This window comes from Arachis ipaensis, chromosome B10, assembly GCF_059453495.1.
Source record: "Arachis ipaensis isolate K30076 ecotype BB chromosome B10, ASM5945349v1, whole genome shotgun sequence".
NCBI lineage: Eukaryota > Viridiplantae > Streptophyta > Magnoliopsida > Fabales > Fabaceae > Arachis > Arachis ipaensis.
Genome location: NC_142435.1, coordinates 58,787,009 through 58,810,080, shown reverse-complemented (window position 1 = coordinate 58,810,080; position 23,072 = coordinate 58,787,009). Strand labels below are relative to the sequence as shown.

At 33.5% G+C, this 23,072-nt stretch overlaps 1 protein-coding gene across 5 annotated transcripts; it reads left to right on the top strand.

Moving 5' to 3' along the window:
- The first annotated feature begins 17,790 nt into the window (after positions 1 to 17,790).
- On the top strand, positions 17,791 to 22,805 carry LOC107623064 (filament-like plant protein 7). 5 transcript variants are annotated; one of them, XM_016325204.3, is made up of 7 exons: positions 17,791 to 18,185; positions 18,465 to 18,650; positions 18,877 to 18,986; positions 19,171 to 19,318; positions 19,591 to 21,799; positions 21,916 to 21,976; positions 22,057 to 22,805. In XM_016325204.3, exons 3-7 carry the CDS (start codon positions 18,888 to 18,890, stop codon positions 22,564 to 22,566), a joined length of 3,027 nt encoding a protein of 1,008 aa, XP_016180690.1. In that variant the 5' UTR covers positions 17,791 to 18,185; positions 18,465 to 18,650; positions 18,877 to 18,887; the 3' UTR covers positions 22,567 to 22,805. The 5 variants fall into 5 exon arrangements, with proteins under 5 accessions (XP_016180690.1, XP_016180691.1, XP_020970040.1 ...); XM_021114381.2 differs by having other exon boundaries at positions 18,047 to 18,185; positions 18,536 to 18,650; XM_088508434.1 differs by lacking the exon at positions 17,791 to 18,185 and having other exon boundaries at positions 18,286 to 18,650; positions 19,591 to 20,679; positions 20,998 to 21,799.
- The last annotated feature ends 267 nt before the right edge of the window (positions 22,806 to 23,072 follow it).

Here is a 23,072-nt window from a genome sequence, read left to right as displayed (position 1 = left end):
TTAATGTGCATTAATTACCACCTTTCCCGCTCTCTTCCTTGCTCTAACCCTTAACTTTAAAAAGTCACTTTCTTTTTTCCTTTTCAGGATGGCCACCAAGAAGGGTAAAGAGAAAGCTACTCCCAAACTACCGGCAAGGAAAGGAACAAAAAGAGCCCCAGCTGAGGAACCACAACCCCCGTCCACTTGCAAATCTCAGCATGCACCGAGGACAGTGCAATCTTTAAGTGTGGGAAGGTCGATACCGATCTCCATGGGTTAGTTACTCCTCTATCTCAACACCAATGATTTATTTTCCTTATTCATTGTTGCATTTGCAGGTTTGATTGCATATTTGTTTAATTTTTTTTTTTTTGCATATTTTACCACTTAGTTGAAGTAATATTTTCTTTTTCAAAGAAAATTTTTAGAGAATTTCACTAATTTGAATAAAATTTAATGTTACACTTGTTTGAAGAGATATTATACTGGAACATGGTTTAGAGCTTGAACACACAAAACCTGTGAGATTTTTGAGCCTATTTGAATTGGTTGCATTTTATCAACCAAAAATTTTGTTTTAGTGTGTATTTTTCTCTCTAAAATTGTGATCTTTGTCTTGCTTAATTCTATATTTCCATAATTTGATGTATGCATACACTTACATGATTGAGGCCTTTGTTTCACTGAGCTTACATACCCATATGGCCTTACCCTTTCATTATCTTTTGCAAACCAATTTGAGCTTATTTTACCCCTTTTATTCTTTATTTTAGCTCATCACTAACTCTAAGCGGAAAACAATAATGTCCTTAATTTGAATCCTTGGTTAGCTTAGACTAGTGAGAGTGCTTATGATTTAAGTGTGGGAAAAGTGAGTTTGAAAATATTTGGTTTATGAATTGGGTATTATATATCTTTATGTGAAAGAAATGTTTAGAACATGATTCATGCATTCAATATCTTAATCATATGCATTGAGAAAAATAAATATATATATATATATATATATATATATATATATATATATATAAGAGAGAAAAGAAAAGAAAGAAGAGCAATTAAGCAAAAAGGGGACAAAATGCCTCAAAGTAAGTGAGGAAAGCAATGCATATGTACTGTACTTGAAATTAGAATGCATGAATATGTGGAAAACATGGTTGATGGACAGTTAGATTTTGTACTGTGATTACATGGATTGTTTAAGTTAGGTGGAAAGTTTAAGTTAATTAAGGATTCAGATTTTAGTCTACTTGGCCAAATACAATCCTACCTTGACCCTAACCCCATTACAACCCTTAAAAGACCTCTTGATATGTGTATCTGTGCATTAAATTTGTGTTGATTGTTAGATGAAGAGCAAGCCTTAGAAAGCAAGGTTAGTAGAGAATTGAGAGATCGAACCTTAAACACCTGAGTGATTAGAATGTATACACTACCAGTGAGGGTTCGATGCTCAATTCCTTGTTCCCGGCTTTCATGAGCTATTTTCTTCTACAAGTCTATTTGTACTTCATTTTTATGATTTGAATTAGTGAAATCCAGTTCATATTTGTTCTTGAAAGATTTGTTTATTTTTAACCAAGTAGGTAGAAACATCTTAGCATGTAGTTACATTCATAGGTTGCATTTCATACATTCTACCATTCCTCTTCATTTCTTTATAACTTCTCTTGAGCTTAGCATGAGGACATGCTATTGTTTAAGTGTGGGGAGGTTGATAAACCACTATTTTATGGTTTATCTTGTGCTCAAATGAGTGGTTTCTATCTACTCTTTACCCACTTATTCATACTATTTGCATGGTTTTACATTTACCTTCCTAATTATGTGCTTTGATTGAAAACATGCTTCTTTGGACTTATAATTGCTAATATTAATCCTCTCTTATTACCATAAGATGCCTTGATATGTGTGTTAAGTGATTTCAGAGATTACAGGGCAGGAATGGCTCAGAGGATGAAAAGGAAGCATGCAAAAGTGGAAGGAATACAAGAAGTTGGAGAAATTGCTAAGCTGTCCAGCCTGACCTCTTCACACTCAAATGGCTATAACTTTAGCTACAGAGGTCCAAATGACGCGGTTCAAGTTGCGTTGAAAAGCTAACGTCCGGGACTTTGATTTGATATATAATATGTTATAGTTTCCTTGACGCTAGGCGATGCGACCGCGTGATCCATGCGGCCGCGTCGCAGTGACAAAAATCCAGCGTGGCAAAATTCGAAACCAGCGAATTCTGGAATGTTTCTGACCCAGTTTGCGGCCCAGAAAACACAAATTAGAGGCTATAAAGTGGGGGACTACATCCATTCATGGGGAGGCTTTTTATATTCACAATTTTAGGAGTAGATGTAGTTTTTAGAGAGAGATGTTCTCTCCTCTCTCTTAAGATTAGGATTTAGGATTTCTCTTAGTTTTAGAGTGACTCTCAATCCCAGGTTCAATGTTCTTTTATTTCTTTTCTCAATTTTGTTTATGACTCTCTATGTTTAGATTGATTTTCTATTTAATATATTTTTTGAGGTATTTCAGACTTATGATTGCTCCTTTTTATTATATAAATAATTTGGATTTTTCTCTTTTGGCTTTGGTTGAGACATTGGTAACTCTTGAGTTATCAAACTCATTGTTGATTGAAAATTAGAATTAATTTGTCCACTTAACTTACTTTCATAGTTAGAGGTTAATAAGGTGGGGGAAGAATCCAATTCTCATCACAATTGATAAGGATAACTAGGATAGGACCTCCAGTTCTCCATACCTTGCCAAGAGATTTTATTATTGTTAATTTATTTTACTTGTCATTTAAATATACCTGTGCCCATTGCCCAAACTCAACATTCCCCAAAAACACACTTTTTCATAATCAATAATAAGAACATACTTCCCTGCAATTCCTTGAGAAGACGACCCGAGGTTTGAATACTTGGTTAACAATTTCTAAAGGGGTTTGTTACTTGTGACAACCAAAACGTTTGTACGAAGGGATTTCTGTCGGTTTAGAGACTATATCTACAATGCGACTGTTTTTATGACATTCTTTACTGGCAAAAATCATAACGTCAGTCTCATTGGTTCATATTCCAAAGGTTCGGAATGAAATTACTAATGAGTTAGCCTAAATTGCGTCAAGATACAAAGTACTTCCTAAAACGCTAGAAAAACTGGCAAGAGTATGTCAGATTTTAGTGCCCATTGATGAAAGAAAGGCGTTAGCTCTAGATGAATGGGATGATGACGATTGGAGAAAACCAATTTCTGAATACTTGAAAGATCCTAGTATTCGAGTTGATAGGAAAGTAAAGTTGAAGGCAATGAATTTTGTGTTGATGGCTTATGAATTGTATAGGAAAGGCATCGATGGAAGTCTTTCTAGATGTTTGAGTCAATCAGATAAAGATATTGCTTTAGGAGAAGTTCATAGGGGCATATGTGGTGTCCATCAGGCTGGAATGAAGATGAAGTGGTTACTTTGATGAAATCGTATTTATTGGCCTTCAAAAATTAAAGATTGCATCGATTATGCAAGAGCATGTCAAGAATATCAACCATGTAAAGTGATACAACAAATCCCATCTTCCGAATTACATTCGATTATTAAGCCATGGCCTTTTCGGGGCTGGACTTTGGATCTGATTAGGGTAATACACCCCCCTTTGTCGAAAAATCATAAGTTTATTTTGGTGGCAATTGATTATTTCACGAAGTGGGTAGAAGCTATTCCTTTAATAGAGGCTGGGCAAAATGAAGTTATTGACTTCATCGAGGAATATATAATTCATCGATTTGGGATTCCCAAAACTTTAAGCACCGATTAGGGAAATATGTTTACTTGTCAATGTATTAAGAATTTTGCAGTTTCGAGAATCATTAATATGGTTACTTGTTGAGCGGATATTTTATATGCTTTTTGGCATGACTTTCATATAGTTTTTAGTGTGTTTTATTTAGTTTTTATTGAGTTTTTATAGGTTTCAGTATTAAATTCACATTTTTGGATTCTACTATGAGTTTTTTTATTTTTGGATAATTTCAAATATTTTCTGACTGAAATTGAGGAGCTGGAGCAGAAGTCTGATTCAGAGACAGAGAAAGCACTACAGATGCTGTCCAAATCTGACCTGCCTACATTCGGAAGAGCTTTTCTGGAGCTACAGAAGTCCAAATGGAGCGCTCTCAATGGCTACGGAAAGCTGACTTTCAGAGCTTTCTAGTAGTATATAATAGTTTATACTTTGCTTTGTACTAGAAGGCCCAAAACTGGCATCCAACGCCAGCTGCCTACCCCCTTTCAGGTGTCCAGCGCCCAAAGAGCAGAGACCGATGTACAAACGCCCAAAGAGAACCCCCTAGGTGGTGTTCCATACCTCAGAGACCTCATAGCACGTGAATCTCATCAAAGCTCAGCCCAAACACTCACATAGTGGGCCCCAGAAGTGGATTCAAGCACTAAATAGACTGTTTTACCCTTACTAGTCAATTGTTTAGTATTTAAGGGATTTTATTTATGTAATTCAGAAAATATTTGATTCAGGAGAGCATTATACAAGTTTACTTTGTGTTTTATCTTCAGTATGAGTTTCTAAACCTCCTAGGTTGAGGGGAGGAGCCCTGCTGAATCCTATGAATTAATAAAAGTATTACTGTTTCTTCTTCGATACGTGTTTGATCTATCTCTAAGATGTATAATCGGATCTTCATCGTGGTGAATAGGATGATCTAACCAATTAGCTTTGTTCATCACATTAAGATGAACGTGCTGACAAACACCTGCGTCTACTTGGGTTCCGGTGTATACTTGGCAGGAAAGCACAAGCCAACAGCTATGTTTTTACATCTCTCAGACGGCTAATCCACGACTTCGTTGGGGAGTTCTCGAGACACCAGTTCAGCCAATTTCTAGGAAGATTAGGGTTTCCATGGTATAGGCTAGAATTCTAAGAAGCAGCATTCTCTGATCCGAAAGATTCGACCTTGTCTGTGGCGTTTTGAGTAGGATCGCCAAGAGAATAGACTGCTAGAGCTTCACCCTTCGTCAGATTGAATGATCACGGGCAATGGCGTTTGATCTGTAGTAGAGGAGATCAATGACCATGGGCAATAGCTTTGATCACATACAGCTTGTCATAGAAGAAGATCATTCACAAGTAGAGAAGACAGTAATACCAGAGTTAATTCAAAAAGACAAAGCAACTCCAATCCTTAACTCTATTCCTCTTACTGATTTAATCCAATTAGTTATCCCTTTCTACCTCTTTTTCTTTATTCAGAATTAAATAGTTTCTCTTTATAAATGAAAACCAACAACCTTCTGAATCTGCCTGACTAAGACCTACAAGATAATCATAGTTTGCTTCAAACCACAATCCTCATGGGATCGATCTTAACTCGCTCAGGTATTACTTGTACGACCCAGTGCACTTGCTGGTACTACTGTACGAGAGTGTGGGGTTTGTACGAATATGGTTTGTTAGAAGGATAACATTTCTCGAAATTATAATCATCCCATAATTGGGAAGGACCTTTTTAAGTGATGACTTGTATTCTAGGAATGCATATCGAATTAAGGATATCGATTCAGGAAACGTGATTATGTCAATAAATGAAAAACACTTGGAATATTATCGATGCATGGAAGATCAAGATTAGATATATAAAAGAGGAAATTACAAATATTAAGATTTCTAAATTGATGGAAGGAAAGGTGCTAGAAGTTCCTAAAACTCATAATAGAGTTGCACCCTTTCACTATCCAGGGCAGAGTATGTTTCAACTTGTTCATGTTCTTCGTTCTGTGCCTTGTCGAATTTTTTGTTGATCTCCTCTTGTTTGGTTTTTGCTATGCAAAGCTCTTTGAAGATTTCTTGTTTCTTATGCCAATTCAACTTTTCTTTCTCGAATTCTAGCCAACTCTTTTTCAATTCGGGCTAGTTCTGTTTCAAGTTCCTCTTCTCGTTTGTCAAAATAAACTCGAGTGTTGATGGTTTGAGGAATTCTCAAATCATACTCTTTGCATGATTGCTTCATTGACTGAAGAGTAGTGTCAAGTTCTTCTTATTCGATTCTGATTTTGGATACTTTCTCTTTGGTCTCTTCATGATGGTGGTTAATTGTTGAAGAGTGTGTTGGTTAAGTTCTGTAGGAAGAATCAATGTGGATTAGTCTTCAGTTGCTGGATTCGAGATGGGAACCTCATCCTCTTGAGCAATCTTTGTCAAGACAGCCACTAGTTTAGCCAATTCAGCATCAGGGAGTGTAGAAGTGACTTTTGAAATTTGTACTGATGGTTTAGGATCATGTGAAGAAGAAAGTTCAATGGTTTTTGTTGGGCTTGGTATTTTTTATGGAGATTTGATTTCCTCGATTACTCGAATGGGTGAACCAAGGTTTTGTGCAATGGGGGATCTGAGAAGTGTATTGGTGTTGACTGGTGAAGGAGGATTCGAAATGGTTATTCCCTGGGGTAATGGAAGTGGTTATTGAGTCAAATCGACTAAAAATGGTGTTTCAGCAGTTGATGGGAGGATGATTTGAATATGTTGTGCTGAAATCACAGTCTGAGCAGAGGAATGGGACTATTGTGGCTCTGATCTAGGCTGGTCCTCTTTATTCTTTTATTCGGGGATGAATGAGGAGGAGGAAACAGATTGAGTAACCTGCTTAGCCTGTAATATAAAAAAAATTAGACTAAGTATTTCAGGTTTACTTGAGGAATTTGAAACCAATAAAAGTATACATGAATGGATTTCCTTTGAATGAGATGGGGAAATGAAGCAGCCTCTGATGAATCCTCCGAATCTGACTCATTAGAGGAAGCAAAGATGTTTGTTTGGGTTGGTTGTTCACTATCATTAGAGAAATTCTCACTTGATGATTGAATCTGACAAAGATTGAAAGGTTAAGAACAAGGTATGCTTGAATAAACATGGCAAAAAGAAATTCAGAAAAGATTAGATTGAAGGTTTACCTTTTTAAAGGCTTTTGTGAAAACCTTTTGAATTTTCTTTTTTGGTTGCCTTAGCTGTGCTGCGGCTTCAATTTTCTTTTTCGAGGTCCTATTTGGTGAGCCTTCAGCAACAGGGATAACTTTTATTGATGATTTTTTTGATCTGGTCGAAGGTGTGACTGTATTGGGAGTAGTACTTGGTCTACCATTCGACAAAGAATTTAGTAATGAATGAACTACACTCATAAAGAAGATGAGTATAGTTATCGCTGTGTTACTGATTGATTGTAAGGCAATGGTCAATGTTTCTCTTTGAGGTAAATTCGATATGACAGAGAGCATTGTCATTTCGAGGAATGGGTACATGAATGGCTTAAGAAAAGCCCATTTGCCTAGCAACATAATGAGGGTCATAAAGAGTTGCCTTGAATTTTTCTTTCTTATATTGAGGTAACCCGATTGGAATTACCTAAATAGTAAGGAGATTTGCCCAGGTTTTTTTGGCTATCTCATTCTCTTCGTCGTCAAAAGGGAAGAGAAGGCTTTCGAGCCATGCAGGGCGACAGTTTCGACGCAAGAAAGGAGTAAAATTCAAATATTTGTTGTTGAAGTTTTTGCAGGAATGAAAAAGGGAGAAGACAGTCCAGAACAAGTCTTCAGTCGATTTGGCATTTTCGAAGTAGGGTTGAAAGGGGCCAATCGACATCCCTCAATATATTATTTTTCTGGAGCGCTACCTCCATCCTGCTACATGTACTTTTCGAACACAGCGTTTAACCAAAGTTGGAGGAGCCAAAGGGGGTCTCCCACATTGATCGACGAGTTGGCCCGATGACAATCAACTAGATGTCCAAGTTCATCAAATAAATACCCTAAAATCAATTTGGCCAAATTGAATTTGTGGCCTTCATACAAAAGAGCATCCAAGAGAAGAAACAACTTTTGCATTTGGACACTCCTTGAACAGAAAATGATGGCATTCAACTGGTAGTATAAGAATGCCACGCTTTTTCATCAGTCACGGGATCGTTTTCATGTCCCATATGTTGACTGATGAAGTCACAGTAAGAGTTCCTTTGAGCTATTTTAAAGGCCCGATTCGGCTGCATATTATAAGTTACTTCAGGAAAATTTGTTGAAAGACCAGTAATGGTAGCCATATCAAGTAACGAGGGCCTTACCATTCCACAGGAGAGGTGAAAGTTATTTGTTGTTTTGTTCCAAAAGCACACAACTGCCATAATCATCCAATGGTGAGTGGTAAGAGAGAAATGAGAAAGTCTAAGGAGGTCATGAATACCAAGAGCTCTCCATGCGTCACCCTTTACCGATTCAAGACGTCTATGCCAAGTTCGAAAGCCAGCTCCTCGAAGAGTAACTTTGGGGTTATTCCTGAAGGTTTCCTTATGGTCGATAAAAGGAGCAATAAGGAGGTCTTGTTTGCTAGCACGTTCTAGGGATTGAATGGGGTCGATAAAGCAGCATGTTTTGTCATCAATGGTGAATGGAATGAGAATCCTCTTGTAAGGTTGGTGGTTCTTGAGCCTGAGCTACAGGACCTTTGCCCTTATCTTAGGCTGTGGGAGTGTTGTGAATCGAAGAGGAAGCCATTGATGTGTAAAGGTAAGAAGTTGATGATGGTGAAGTTAATTGCAGAAGGCAGAATCGTACAGAGAATTCTGAGAAGAGGGGAAGACGAAGTTTGAGAATAGAAGGTTAAAGGTGAATGGTGATAAAATATTCAAGTCAATAAATAAAAAGGTGTTTTGCCGTTTCGTATGAGGAAGTTCAAAATTTGAAATTGGATAACTTCCTAATTTGATTTATTACTAAATAGCCCATATATAGTAAATCGAATCAGCTTAATTCGATTTAGTACTGATACAGATTATTGACATTTACTACTTTTAGGTTATTATCTTTAAAACATAAATGTTAATAAGGACATACCCCCATTTGGATTCAAATAAAATATCAAAAATATCAAAACAAATAAGAATAGATATCAAATTTTTGTGTTTTAATTCAAACTCCATAAAATCTACTTTTTTATAAACTTATGAATCTAAAACGGAACAATAAACAATTTCTAAAAATTCATTAAAAATCATCCTTTGACAGATTAGCATCTAAAGCAACATTACCGGAACTTTTGAGGTTGAAAAAATTATCATAAAGTATAGCCCTCCAAGGTGGCATAAGGTTTAAAACTTGAATTTTTTCAAAATTAGAAGTAACAGATAGTTATACATTATAATACGACTAACTATATTATATATATGTAATTTGAGAAATAATATATTTAAAATTTTAATTACATATCATTTTAATAATTAAAATTTTAAATATATTATTTCTTAAATTACATATTGTATAAATATATATAGTTAGTTGTATTATAGTGTATAATTATCTGTTACTTCTGACTCTAAAAAATTTCAAGTTGTAAGCCTTATGCCACATTAGAGGGCTCTACTTTATGTTAACTTTTTTAACATCAAAAGTCTCGGTAATGATTCTTTAGATGCTCATGAGTCAAAGGATGATTTTTAATGAATTTTTAGAAATTGTTTATTATTCTATTCTAAATTCACCAGTTTATAAAAATGTAGATTTTCTAGAATTTGAACTAAAACACAAAAATTAGATATCTATTTTTATTCGTTTTGATTTTTGATATTTTATTTAAATCCAAATGTGAGGTATTTTCTTATTGACATTTATGTTTTAAAGTTAATAACTTAAATATCAATAATCTGTACCAGTACTAAATCAAATTAGGCTGATTCAATTTATTATATATCGACTGTTCAATAGTAAATCGAAATTAGGTCAATTCGATATACTAGTATCCACTATGTTCCATGTAAATTGAATTAGGTCAATTCGATTTACTACTGAAAATGCTAATTTAAATTAGGTCAATTCGATTTATATAGATATGTGCATGGGATTTTGACGTAATAATTTTTATTTTCGAAAATTCATGTAATTTTTGAGATGTCGTTGATTTAATTATGTAATCTACCTAAAATATAACATATATATTTATTTTTAAATAAATTTTAGATATAAAAATTTTTAATAATATCTTAATACTTTATATATTAAAATACAAACAGATATTGTTAAGTGTTTTTAATATTTTTTAACTATATAAAATAATTTTAAACAAATAATAATATATACTATTTTAAAATTTATTTTAAAAATATATATTAAAAGTAAGATTTGACATGGTAACTTGTAATAATATTTAAGTTGTTTAAAGGGGTCTGGTAAAATATTGTTTTTATTAAGGCATAGTTATACACACAAAATATGTGTTTTAGACAAATATCAAAAGAGAATTACTATCATGTCTGAAATGTGGGTCCATCTAGTGTACAGATGCACTTTGGTACAGATTTACAGATTTTTGTTTTTATTTGGTTTAAAAGTGTATCACTAAAAGTGTTGCTTAAGGAGAAAGTGTTACCCTTAATCGTTAACTTGGCTCTGATACCAATTTTTGCAATCTTCTACTAGTCTTTGTAATTTCATTTTTATAGTTTTCAATCTTATTTTAGTTTATAATATTCTTTTTTGCATGGATTGTTGTATATAAAATCTTTTATCTGTTTGTCTTTTTCTTTAATATAATTTCTTAAATCCTCAAAAACTTCTTTTATTTCTACACTTTCTGTTGTTTCTAAATACCTTCTTAATTTTTCAACTTCATTTTCCATTTTTTCTTTCAATAGCTTTAATTCTTTTAAGTCATAATATGGTTTTCCAGGCATTTATAAATTTTTTAAGGTTAATTCTAACTTGTTTATATTTATTCTTATTTCTATCCTTTTTATTATAAGATTATCAATTTCGATCTGAAGGTTATTTAATTCCCTTTTATACTCTTTTATTTTACTTTTTAATTTTTCTGCCCTTTTTCTTTTTATTTTATTTTCTGGTTTTTCAATCTTTTTATACTTCATTATTTATTTTAAAATTTCTGCAAACTCTATCATTGATTCATCACTATTTTCTAGAGATTCTATTAATTTTTCTAGCTCTTCAACTTCTCTTTTTAACTTGTCATAGATTATTTTTAGAGCTTTAAATGCTCTTTGATTTATTTCAGAAAACTGTAAATAATTCAAACGATTTTCTCTTTCAAAGAGCTCTTGTTTCTTGTCTTGATAAGTTACATATATTTCTTCTTTATTTATTGTCATAATTTAGTGTTTAGGGTTTCATTTAATTTTTCGATTTTTTTTGTTAATTCTTTTATTTCAGAATTTTCTTCTTTAATCTTCAACTTAGATAGACTTAAAGGGCTATTAATTTTAGATTCTCTAATTTGAAAATTCGATGAAACTAATTTTTCTGACGGTTCTTTTATTAATAGAACTGGGTTTTCAATAGCTTTATATTTTGGTATTTCTGTTTTTACAATTTTCTGAAATAATTCATCGACATAAATTCTTTCTCTGTTTTTAAATATTATACTATGATGGCTATTTGTTAAAGCATAATTTATTGCATATGTAATTGAAAATGGTTCATCATCTTGTTCCATTAGATTCTTTCTGTGAAATTTATAAGCCAGACTTATAGATCTTCCAAGATTTTCAGTTGATAAAGGTATAGCATATCCCAGATGGGCATTAAATTTAACATTTACGTTTGCCAAGTTTCCATGAACAATTCCAATTATTTGATCTATTGGGTCATCAGTAATTCTTTTGTCACAGATTGCTAAGCTTATTGGTGAATTAATTCCTTTCATATATGTAGATTTGATTAAGACTTGTATAGTACTAATATGAATCCATCCAATTTTAGATCTTTTTTGTTGATCCTTAATTTTCTCAATCTGTTTACTTAATTCTTCATCATTTATCAAAGCTATTTCAAGTTCTCCATTGGCGGATTTTATCTTTATAGGGGCTTCAAGTTGAATTTTTCCATAGTATATTATATTTTTTCTATTAAAAACTTCTTTTAAAAGGTTTTGTTTATTAAAATTTTCGTTTGATTTGAGATTTAATTCTGTTTTTAAAACAGCCTGTTTTTCATTATCTAATAAAGCAGTTAATCTATAATAATCAGATTCTTCTATTAATTCTAAACTTTCTAAATAATTCATAATTGAAAGACTAGAATGAATACATACCTTTCTGGAGAAAAACTTCCTTTATTTAATATATTTTACATAAGGTGTTTTTATCTCCAGAGGGGAGATTGTAAATACTAACTCCAGAGGGGAGTTTAGAACTATTTTTTCCTAATGGGAATTCTTCTTCAGATCATAGAATCGCCTCGGCAGCTTCCTCCTTGCTCTCCTAGCATTTGAGTACTCTTTGCCTCCTGCTTTCTATTTTCTGATGATTTCTACAATTGCCTAAGCAACCTATTTATAATGGTTGGGTCTGATGGACAATTCCCATCCTTACCCTTCTTATGACGTCATTGCTTACGTCATTGTTTATTATCTTGCACCAGCTACATTGTTGGTGCTCTATGACCTAAGCGCTTACGTCACTATGCAATAATGTTGAGAGATGCTTCAGATGTGCTGTCTTCCTCTTTCATTATGTGTCCTTCAGATGCGTTGTCTTTTTCCTTTATCATGTGGGTTGATTCCGTTTTATTATTGCTTTCTTCAGATAACTCTGAGATGCATAGCTGGCACTTGTGGTCTTCTCTCTCTTTTATCAGATAGCAGAGATTCCTCTTTATCCCTTCAGGGAGCTTTTCTAAGAGTCCAGACAAGTTGTAGAATGCTGATTCAAATTCCACTAAGAGTCTCATCTCTCTTTCTTCAATTTCATTCCTTTTACTTGACACAAGCAAAGTATTTCTGCTTTTATAATTAATTCTTGTGTGAGATTCCCTTGTTATCTTTTGAGTTCTTTCGAAGACCCTTGCTAGTGTGCTGGCTAGCCTTCCTTCATGACTGTAGATTGTTAAATCTTGAACTTGATCAATTGGTTGAAAATTTCCTGGGAAGACGGACATGAATATTACTTGGTGTGCTGGAACCAAGCATTCTTCTTCTTCATTAAAAATAGGTTGACTGTTCGTAAATTTTAGGGATATATCCCTTGGATTTACGTTGTCAATCATATTTTTAAATCTCTTCACTGCATCAACGAATCCTGCAGGAAACTCACTAATAATTTTTAGATCATTAAAAATTAAAATTGTATCAATTAATCCATACTGGAAAAACTGATAGGTGTCCGATGGGGATGCATCTGGAAATATAACCAGCTTTGTTAGCTGTTCTTTGGCAATAGGATAATATCCTAAAATTGCTCTTTTTTCTTCAGTCCAGTTCAGGACTATATTAAGGGTTTCTCTGAGATTTGATCTACAGACCCTTTTCTTTTCTTTGATTTCAGCCCTTGTAGGAATGCTTCTTATTATCCCTGTTCTCTGGGTTTGAATTGGAGCTTTATCTGCTCTTTTTAGGGTTTGCTCTGGATGAAGAGCTTCATATTCCCTGAAAGATTCCTTTGCTTCTTCCAGTGTTAAAAACCCTCCTTTATGAATTATCCTTGATTGATGTGTAAATGGTGCTGCTTTTTCCCAGGCATCATATACTCCTTTCATGGGGCCATTATAAATTACATAATATTTTTTATCTTGGGTAGATTTTTTGATAATTTCAGCAATTGTTTTATTTTCTGGAATTTTTTCTTCACCTGATTTGTCCACCACGCTTAGCTGGCTGAGCTCTGATGGTTTTGGTTGTTGTGTTGATTTCATTGCTTCGACGGCCTTCTTGAGGGATTGGATCTGTGTCCTTATTTGCTGACAATGCTTGCATTTTTCGAGTTCTTGTTCGTATTTCTGAATTTCTTGATCTAATGCGTTGTAGACGAACTCCATTCTCTTGTTAATGTATCTGCAATAACATTTTTGTCACCCTTAATATATTCAATTTTTATTGGATATTGTAACAAAAATAATTGCCATCTTACCAATCGTCCATGATTATAATCAACTTTTAAATTATATCGTATGAAACCTGTTAGGTAGCTTGAATCTGTCCTTAATGTAAATTCTCTGGGTAGTAAATCAATTTTCCATTTCTTAAGAGATTTAATTGCTGCTAGAGTTTCCTTTTCATGAGTGGTATATCTCTGTTCTGTTGGAGTAAAAGTCCCTGAAATATACCTGCAAAGTAATTCCTTTGGGGAATTTTTAGAATCTAGTGATTCTTTTCCTTGCTCCAAACTTTTTATAGCTTTCTTAGCTTTTAGACATCCTGACCAGGTTATGTCTGAAGCATCTGTTTCTACTATTAAGTAGTCATTTTCTTCTGGAATATAAAGTTCTGGAAGTTTTTCACATAATTTTTTAATCTTTTGAATTTGCATACTATCTTTTTCATCCCATTTCCATTCTTTTTTAGTACTTATTTTTGGAAATAAGCTTTTAGTGTATTCTGTTATATTCTTTAAGAATCCTTGATCAGAAATATAATTTATACACCCTAAAAATCTTTGTAATTGTTTTCTATCTTCTATTTTATTAGGAAATAAATTTACCTTTTCTAGGACATTTGGCTGAAGTTTTAGTTTTCCTTGAGTGGATAGAATTAATCCAAGAAACTCTATTTCTTGTTTTGCTATTCTTGCTTTCTTTTTGCTAAGAACTAATCCTTTTTCTTTACATCTTTCTAAAACTATTAATAATTTTTGAAGATGATCTTCTCTATCCTGTTTTGTAAAAATTAGTATATCATCAATGTACACTAAAACAAATTCATTTAACTCTTTTAGATTTTCTTCCATAAATCTTTGATAAATACCTGGAGCTTGTTTTAATCCGAATGGCAATACATTCCATTCATAGAGCAACACACTTGTTGATTCTTTTGTTGGACAAGTAAAAGCAGTTAATTTCTTTGTTTCTTCGTCTAAACGAAGTTGCCAATATCCTGATTTTGCATCAAGAGATGAAAACCAAGTTGCTCCTTTGATTTTTTCTAAAATTGAATCTTTTCTTGGAAGTTTATGAGCATCACCAATAGTTGCTTCATTCATCTTCTTATAGTTAATAACCATTCTTCGTTTTCCCCTTTTAATTTCATTATTGTTTTCGACATAAAAGGCTGGAGCCGCATGAGGACTTTTACTTAATCTTATAATTCCTTTTTCCAAAAGATCTCTACATTCTAATGAAAACTCTTCTCTATCTCTTGCGGAATAAGGGATTTTATTTGGAACATTTATCTCTTTTGTCGGATCTTTTAATTTAATGCTTACTAATTCGTTATTTGTATTTTTAATATCTAAAGGATTTTCAGCACAAATTTCATTCAAAAGTTCTTCTATCTTTATTTCAAGATTATTTTTTGGGATATTTATTTGAAAGTATAAATTTAAATAACATGTCTCCAATATAGAAAATATTTTAAATTTTAAGATCTTATCTATAGTAGTAGTCGGTATTTTTATACGTTTTGATTTTTGATTTATTGAAGAATCGTGTGGAGCTTTTAAAACTATATATGTTAGTTCTTGAATGAATGGATGATATAGCTTTAAAAAGTTATTTCCTATGATAAAATCCATTCCAGAATCTAACATGTATATAGATGGAACAATGAACCTATAATTTTGAATAAAAATTTCAACCATCTCTGCTTTTTGGTCAATTTTATGTATTGATTTGTCAGCTATTCTAACTCTTAATGGTTTCTTTAATTTTTTCCAATCAAGTTTTATATTTGAACTAGCAAAGCATTGTGTTGCTCCAGAATCTATGAAAGCATTTATAAATTTTTCTGTTATTTTTATAGTAATAAATGTAGCATTATTACTCAGTCTCTGAGTCTGTTTCCGAGACATATTCAAAAATATAGTCTAAGTTATCATCAGATTCTTCTAAAGGTTCCATGAAACAAGACTTAGCGATTTCTATTTGTTTAGTAAGATCCTTTTTATCCTTCTTTTTCGGACATTCATTTGCATAGTGTCCTTCTTCTTGGCAATACCAACACTTACAATTTTCTTTTTTATTTGGGCAATAATCACTTTTTTGTCTCTTTCTAAAATACCTCTTTTTTCTCCAGTTTGGATAGTATTTTCTTTTTCTAAATTGATATTTTCTTTTTCTTTGAAAATTTTTATTAAGACCATATTTTTGAGGTATCTCTTCATTATCCTGACAGCAAATTCTAATTATATTTGCAAATCTTTTTTGAGTTGCTTCTTGCATACAACGTTCTTTTATTTCCTCTCTTATTGCAGAGGTTGCTCCACCAAAATTATTTTCAATTGTTCCTCTATTTATTTCTCTTATAAATCTTCCCATAATAAATTCGTTAGCAGGATATGGAAGTTTTGTTATATACATATTAAGATAATGATTTTTATCTTCTTCTTTTAATTTGTAATAATGTATTCTATATTCACATATATAAGACTCCACATTACATAGATCATATATGTGAATGTTAGCTAAATGGTTTTTTGCTTCTTGATATTCTTTATTATAGACTTCTTGTTTATGATCTATAATATTTTTTCCAAAAAATTCTTTATATAGAATCATCATTATATATAATATCTTATCATAAGCTGTTATTTTTGTTGCTAATTCTTCTATTATTTGGTTTTCTATTGATGTCATATAATCTCTTATAGCTCCTTTAGTATGAAACCCTATGTAATTCCAAATGTCTCTTCCAGATAATTCATTAAGTTTTGGATTAGTAAAGGCTTCTAATAAGAAGGAATTCAACCAGTTTTCGAAAATTTCTTTTTCATTCGTTTTACAGTCTAAATCGAGCATTCTTTCTCCTTCCATTTCCTGGATTTTAGGAACGTATTTTGATGGTATTTTTGTATATTTTGAATCTTTATTTATAAACCCCTTTTTAAAAGCATAATTATCAAAACATGTTTCCCATTTAAATTGAGATTGATTATCCCTAGATGTTTCAGCTTCATTTTTTACTTGTATTGGAATTGCTGGTTCTTCGTCACTTGAATAATCTAGGATGTGTTCTTCATTTTCTATATTTTCAGAATTTTCTATTTCTTCTTCTATCTGAAATCCCTGTTCCATAATATTATTTTCTTGAGCCATTTTTAATTGTTTAAAAAGCATTGTAACTTCTTCTAATTTTTCTTCAATATTCATAATTTTAGTGGTGGTTTTACTTTTAAATCTGTTATGTTGATTATATTTTGAAATTTTTCTTCTTTTGGATTTTCTTTTTCCTTATTTCTTTGAAATTTTATGGATACTAGTATTTCTTCAAGCATATCTACTATAGAATTTAATTGTGGGTTAAAAGTATGATAAAGATGTGGGGAATCATTTCCATGATAACATTTCTTAGAAATTCCGTGTGAAAAATAAGTTTTTTCAGGTTTTTGAAGTCCTTCAATAAAACTTATAGTAAAATAAAGATTTTGAGAAAAATCATTTTGTATTGATTTTAGGAATTCAGTGTCATTACAGTTAACATTAGTTAAAATCATTAATTTTTGATCTATTAATTTTAATAACTTAATTATTTCTTCTCTTAAATCTTCTAATTTACTTTTTTCCATTAGGTGACGCTTTTCTTTGTGAAGAGCTACGGTTTTAAGTGAAAAGTGTAGCTTTAAAAAGTGTGGTTTAAGTAAGCAAATCTTTAAATCTGTACAGATTTAGATCTGTACCATATAATTTTCTCTGAAATGTATACACTTATAATAAGGAATTCGGAGATAAGCATTCAATATTCCTTATAGTTAAAGGTGTGGGTCTTTTGTTACTTTTCATTTTTCGATACCAACACTGTATCCTTTATTATTATTATTATTTTTTTTTTTTTTTTTCCGAAGTGTTCTTTTCTCTTTTACTCTGTCACATACAGTGAATGTGATATCTTCTTTTTCTTTTTCTGTTGTCTCCCCTTCTTTTAGGCAACACCTAACATCACATATCAACTTCTGAGTAGGATAATATTTATACACAAATTACATATACAAATACATACAAACTAGAATTTAGTAGCTGTCGGTGGAGAATGGAAGCATCCTATGACATATATATCCGTTGAGATTTTCTTTCTTTTTTCCCATTTTTTTCCCCTCTCAACTTATTTCTCACTGCTTTTACTTTCACCTCCAATTAAGGTTGCTATGGTGGCAAGCTCAAGTGTGAAGTGTTTCATTTTGGCACCAGTAGTAGCCTTGGGTGAAAAAGAAGAAAAAGGAAGAAAAAGAAAAAGAAGCCTTTTTTATTCTTAATGATACTACATTCTTGACAGGTACCAAAAGCAACACACTACACTCTTTGAACACCTCTTAGTGCACTTGTCTTTTCTCTCCTTTTCACCATCCATTAAAATTGTTGTCATCCCTGTTTTTCATGCTTGTTTTAATTCAACCTACAACTGCAGTTTATGTCTGTAACACCAGATTTTTCAGATGAGAGTTTGAGGAATGAGATATATAGGCTACTATAGCCAAAGTGAATACTGTTCTTCATGACATATAAATGTGAAGCTTAATTTTCTCTCCATCTCAAACTGTTGTTCTTGTAACAGCTTTAGATGGCTTTTGGTGCTTGATTTTCACCTTTTGATACTAACAAATGGGCATCATCACATATTGCTAGAAAGCTCATGCAAAACGAAGTATAAGCTTTCGGAATTTTGAAGTGAAAGATTTGATGTCTCAATAGAACAGCAAAGTACTAATGCATGTGGCCGTAACCTGTTGAAGTAAAACATGTATGCCTTAATTTCAGTAATGCACATCTTATTCTCTAAACAGTTAAAGGATGAACCTGTCTAATGCCTCAAATAATTAATTGCATTGTCGCTTAGTAACTGTTGATAGTGGAGTAGCTCCTACTTGTTTAGATTCTAAATGGATATGAAATTCATATATCATTGGTTTAGCCCTTTTGGCACTTTCTCTTGGTAACTCAACTGAAGTTTCCTTGTTCTTGAATAGTATCTGAAATCATGAACAATAAACCATGGCTTTGGAGGAAAAAATCTATGGAGAAGACAATCTTTGCAATGGACAAAGGTGTAAGCCCTCCTGGAACCAATGAAGAAGGGGTACTCAAAATTCTAGTCTTACTTTTATATGTCACTATTTGCTTCCCTCTTCCATCATCTATTCTCTTGATTTTGCAAATGCAACTCAGAAACCTGCTAAGCCACTATCTGCTGCTCTTGATTTAATTCTGTGATAGATTTGTGCCATCTGGTTCATATACTAACACTACTACATTTTTGCCAGGTAAATAAACAGCCAACAGATATAAAACCTGGATTGGAAAGATCACCGGAAAGTCCAGACAAGAAGTTGGCAACAGTTCTCCTTGATTACCACGCCGGAAACGATCCTTCCATGGAACGCAACCATAGGCCCCAACAAGAAATTAGAGGTATCTTACATTATATGCATGGCAGATTTCTTGGTAGATACCACACTTTCTGTCAAGGTTATCAAAGTTTTGAGTTAACTTGCAAACTCTTGAACTTGTAAGAGTTTACAACTTTTGGTCCCAAAAATTTGTTTACCAGTAAACTCTTACAAATTTACGAGTTAGGTAAACTCTCAAGTTTGATAACCTTGCTTTCTGTGCATGCTTTCCTCGTCTTCTCTGGCTTCCAATTTGGTTTTGGCTGATTGTGATGAATTTCTGATAAAAACTAGGCATGGAAGGGGCAGAACAAGTCGAATCTGCCAATGATTCAGATAAAGGATCACCTGCTGAAACCGTAACTTCAACCAATGCAACATGCCATGAACCTTTTCAGCAACCAAGTTATATTCAAGAACAAGAGCAGATTCAGAAAGAACTGGAAGAGAAGTTGAGAGAATCAAGTAAAAGGATAGCCGAGTTAACTGCTGAGAATGCTCATCTAGCTAATGCCTTACTAGTCAAAGAAAAATCTATTGAGGACTTGCTTCAATGCAAACAACAAGCAGAAGCAGAGTTTACTACCTTGATGGCAAGGTTAGATGCCACTGAGAAGGAAAATGTTTTCCTCCGATATGAGTTTCACGTGCTGGAAAAGGAACTTGAGATCAGGAAGGAGGAGATCAACTATAGTCGTCAGTATGCAGATGACTCGCATAAACAATATCTTATAAGTGCTGAGAATGTCTCAAAGTTGGAAGCCGAGTGCCAGAGACTCCACACGCTGCTGCATAAAAGCTCACCTGGTCCTGCTAATTTAGTGAATACGAAAAATGAAGCCAGAAAGACGAGGAGGGAGACAGATATGAGAAGAAAAAAGCCTAATCCTACCAGAGATTTGGTTTGCAAGAACAATGATATTAGAAACTCTACCAAAGTATCCGAGAAGAGCATCGGCTTGGTGTTCAAACGGTTACAAGATCTGGATGAGGAAAACAAGGCTCTGAAAAGAATTTTAACCCAGAGAAATACTGAACTAGATTCATCAAGAATCATGTATGCTGAAACAGCTTCCAGATTATCACAGGCTGAGATTTTGCTCAGGAAGTTTTCTGAGAATCAGAAGTCCATGGAGCTAGCAAAGTATTATCCCACATCAAGTGAACTTTCTTTAATATCAAAATTTGATGTTGCTAGTGATGATGGAGCGATCTCTACTGGATCCTGGGCAAATGCTCTTATTTCAGAACTTGAGCATTTGAGAACTGCAGAGGGTGAATGGCATAAGAACATGAGTTTCTTCATGGATGACTTTGTTGAGATGGAGAAACAAGCCATAGTTTCGGTTGATACTCCTAAAAGAGGATACTGCTCTGATACAAGTGGGAGGGAACTGGTGCCAGTTGAACAAGATATTAGCTTCACTGAAGGGGAACAGCAGAATCAATTCAAACATCCATCTGAGAGATCATTTGATTGGCTACAAGTTGTTTTGAATGCAATCTTGGAAGAGAGCCGCTTATCAAAACGAAGCCTTGATGAACTGTTTGATGACATAAAAATTGCTTTTGGTTGCATGAATCACCCAACAACCTGTAAACCTGATAACAGTTTCAGTGGTTCTGGGGAAGCAAAAAGTTCCAAACAATGTGACTCTCATTTGAGAAAGTCAATACATAAAATTATCAAGCTCATTGAAGGAATCGCTCCCGAATCATTCATCTGTAACAACTCTTCAGATTGCTTGGAGGATAACTCGCATTCTAACATATCTCATTCACCAACATCTAAAGAATACTTTGTTCATGTTTTCCAATGGAAGGTTTCAGACTTGAATCCTCTTCTGCATCAACTTGTTCATACCTGCAAAGATTTGCTAACAGGGACAGCAAATTCGGAAAATTTTTTTGAGGAGGTAGCATTTGCTTTGGAGTGGAGCATCAATAACTGTGCCACCTCCACAAATGCTTCAATTGCAAGAGATAAGATCAGGAGGCATTTTGGCTCTCTTCTGTCCAAAATTGATACCGGGAATCAAAGAGATTGTGATGATAAACAGTCTTTTCGCTCCACCTCGGGTGCTTATTCAGATGACCAAGGTGTATGCCTCAACACACAGAAAAATCAGTATGACCCCATTGAAGAAAATAGGAAGTTGAAAGAGGATCTGAGATGCACAATATCTGCAAAGAAGGACGTGGAAGCCAAGCTGACCGAGGCGAATCAGAACTTGACAAAACAGTGTCAAGAAGCACAGAATAGTATCAAAGGTTTAGAATCAGAAATGGCAACATTGAGAGAATCCAAAGGAATAATTGAAGATCAGATTGAAAAACAGAAGATGATAAATGAAGATCTTGACACCCAGCTTACCATAGCACAAGCCAAGTTAAATGATTTCTGTCAAAAGTTCTCATCCTTAGAAGTCGAATTGGAGGATAAAAAGAACTCCTGTGAAGAATTAGAAGCAACTTGTCTTGAGCTTCAGCTCCAGCTGGAAAGGTTTAAGACTTAAGATCTTTTCTTAATTTTCATTTTGGTGTTTTTGTTCTGTTTTGGTTCCAGTTGTTGCAGTTTTCCTTTGGTTCTGATTTTGAGAACATCACAAATTTTAACAGCATTGCGAAGAAAGATGCTCCAATATATGGTAGATGTGATGCGGAAAAGATATATCAAACTGTAAGTAATTGCATATAATTCAACTCTTATAACTATCATAAAGTTACAACTAATCAGTAACGATCAAACACAAAATTCAGGGCTGGGAGATCACAACAGCTTCATCAAAGTTGGCGGAGTGCCAAGAAACCATCCTCAACCTTGGGAAACAACTCAAGGCACTTGCTTCGTCTAATGAAACAGCACCTTTTGACAGGGTAGTCTCTGCGACTAGTACTACTATGGCCAATCCTACTCAAAAGAAGAACCTGGTCAAACGATCTTCTCTACGCAACCAAATGCAAGCTGAGGATGATGCTATGGCAGAGATCCATGATCCTGTTCAAGTTGGAGAGAGTGAATGCAGTAAAGATACAGATAAGCCACCCCTTCTTCAATCCGAAGAGGATAGTGCTATGCATGGTCCAGAAGTCATAGCTAATGCTTCACAACCAAGTGTTACATCAGAGCAAAATGATAGAAGCATTGCTGCTATGGGGTCTCTGGCAATTGTACCGAGTAAAAAACAAGGAAGCCTTGGTTTTCTGAAGAAGCTACTACTAAGACAAAAGAAAGGGAAAGTTAAAGGCACTAAGATATTGGTAAAATGATGATTGGAAATGAAACTTGAACTAAGAATGGTCCTTCCAATAAAGTAAAGTTTGGCACCTTCTGCTATCTACCCTGTTCTGTTTGAATTTGTGACTGAGATTTTTGTGCAATGCATATTTAAATATCTTCTATGGATTGAAAATGTTTTCTTTGATGATTGGTGTTGACAGTTGCAGTGCGACATGCTGTTGTAAATAGTAGTGGAGAAAACAAACATGTGCATCATTGGTATTTGATATTATGCCCTGCTGGTGTTATATATAACTTATAGGAAACATTTCAAGTACACCAGTCCCCGGTGCACCAGTTGTTTTAACGTTGATTTTAATTAATATATATTATATATATTTTTTATAATTCAGATCAACGGTTAAAATAATTAGAGCACCAGTTGTTTTAACCGTTGATTTTAATTAATATATATTATATATATTTTTTATAATTCAAATCAATGGTTAAAATAATTAGAGCACCGGTACTCCTGGTGCACTTGAAATGTTTCCTA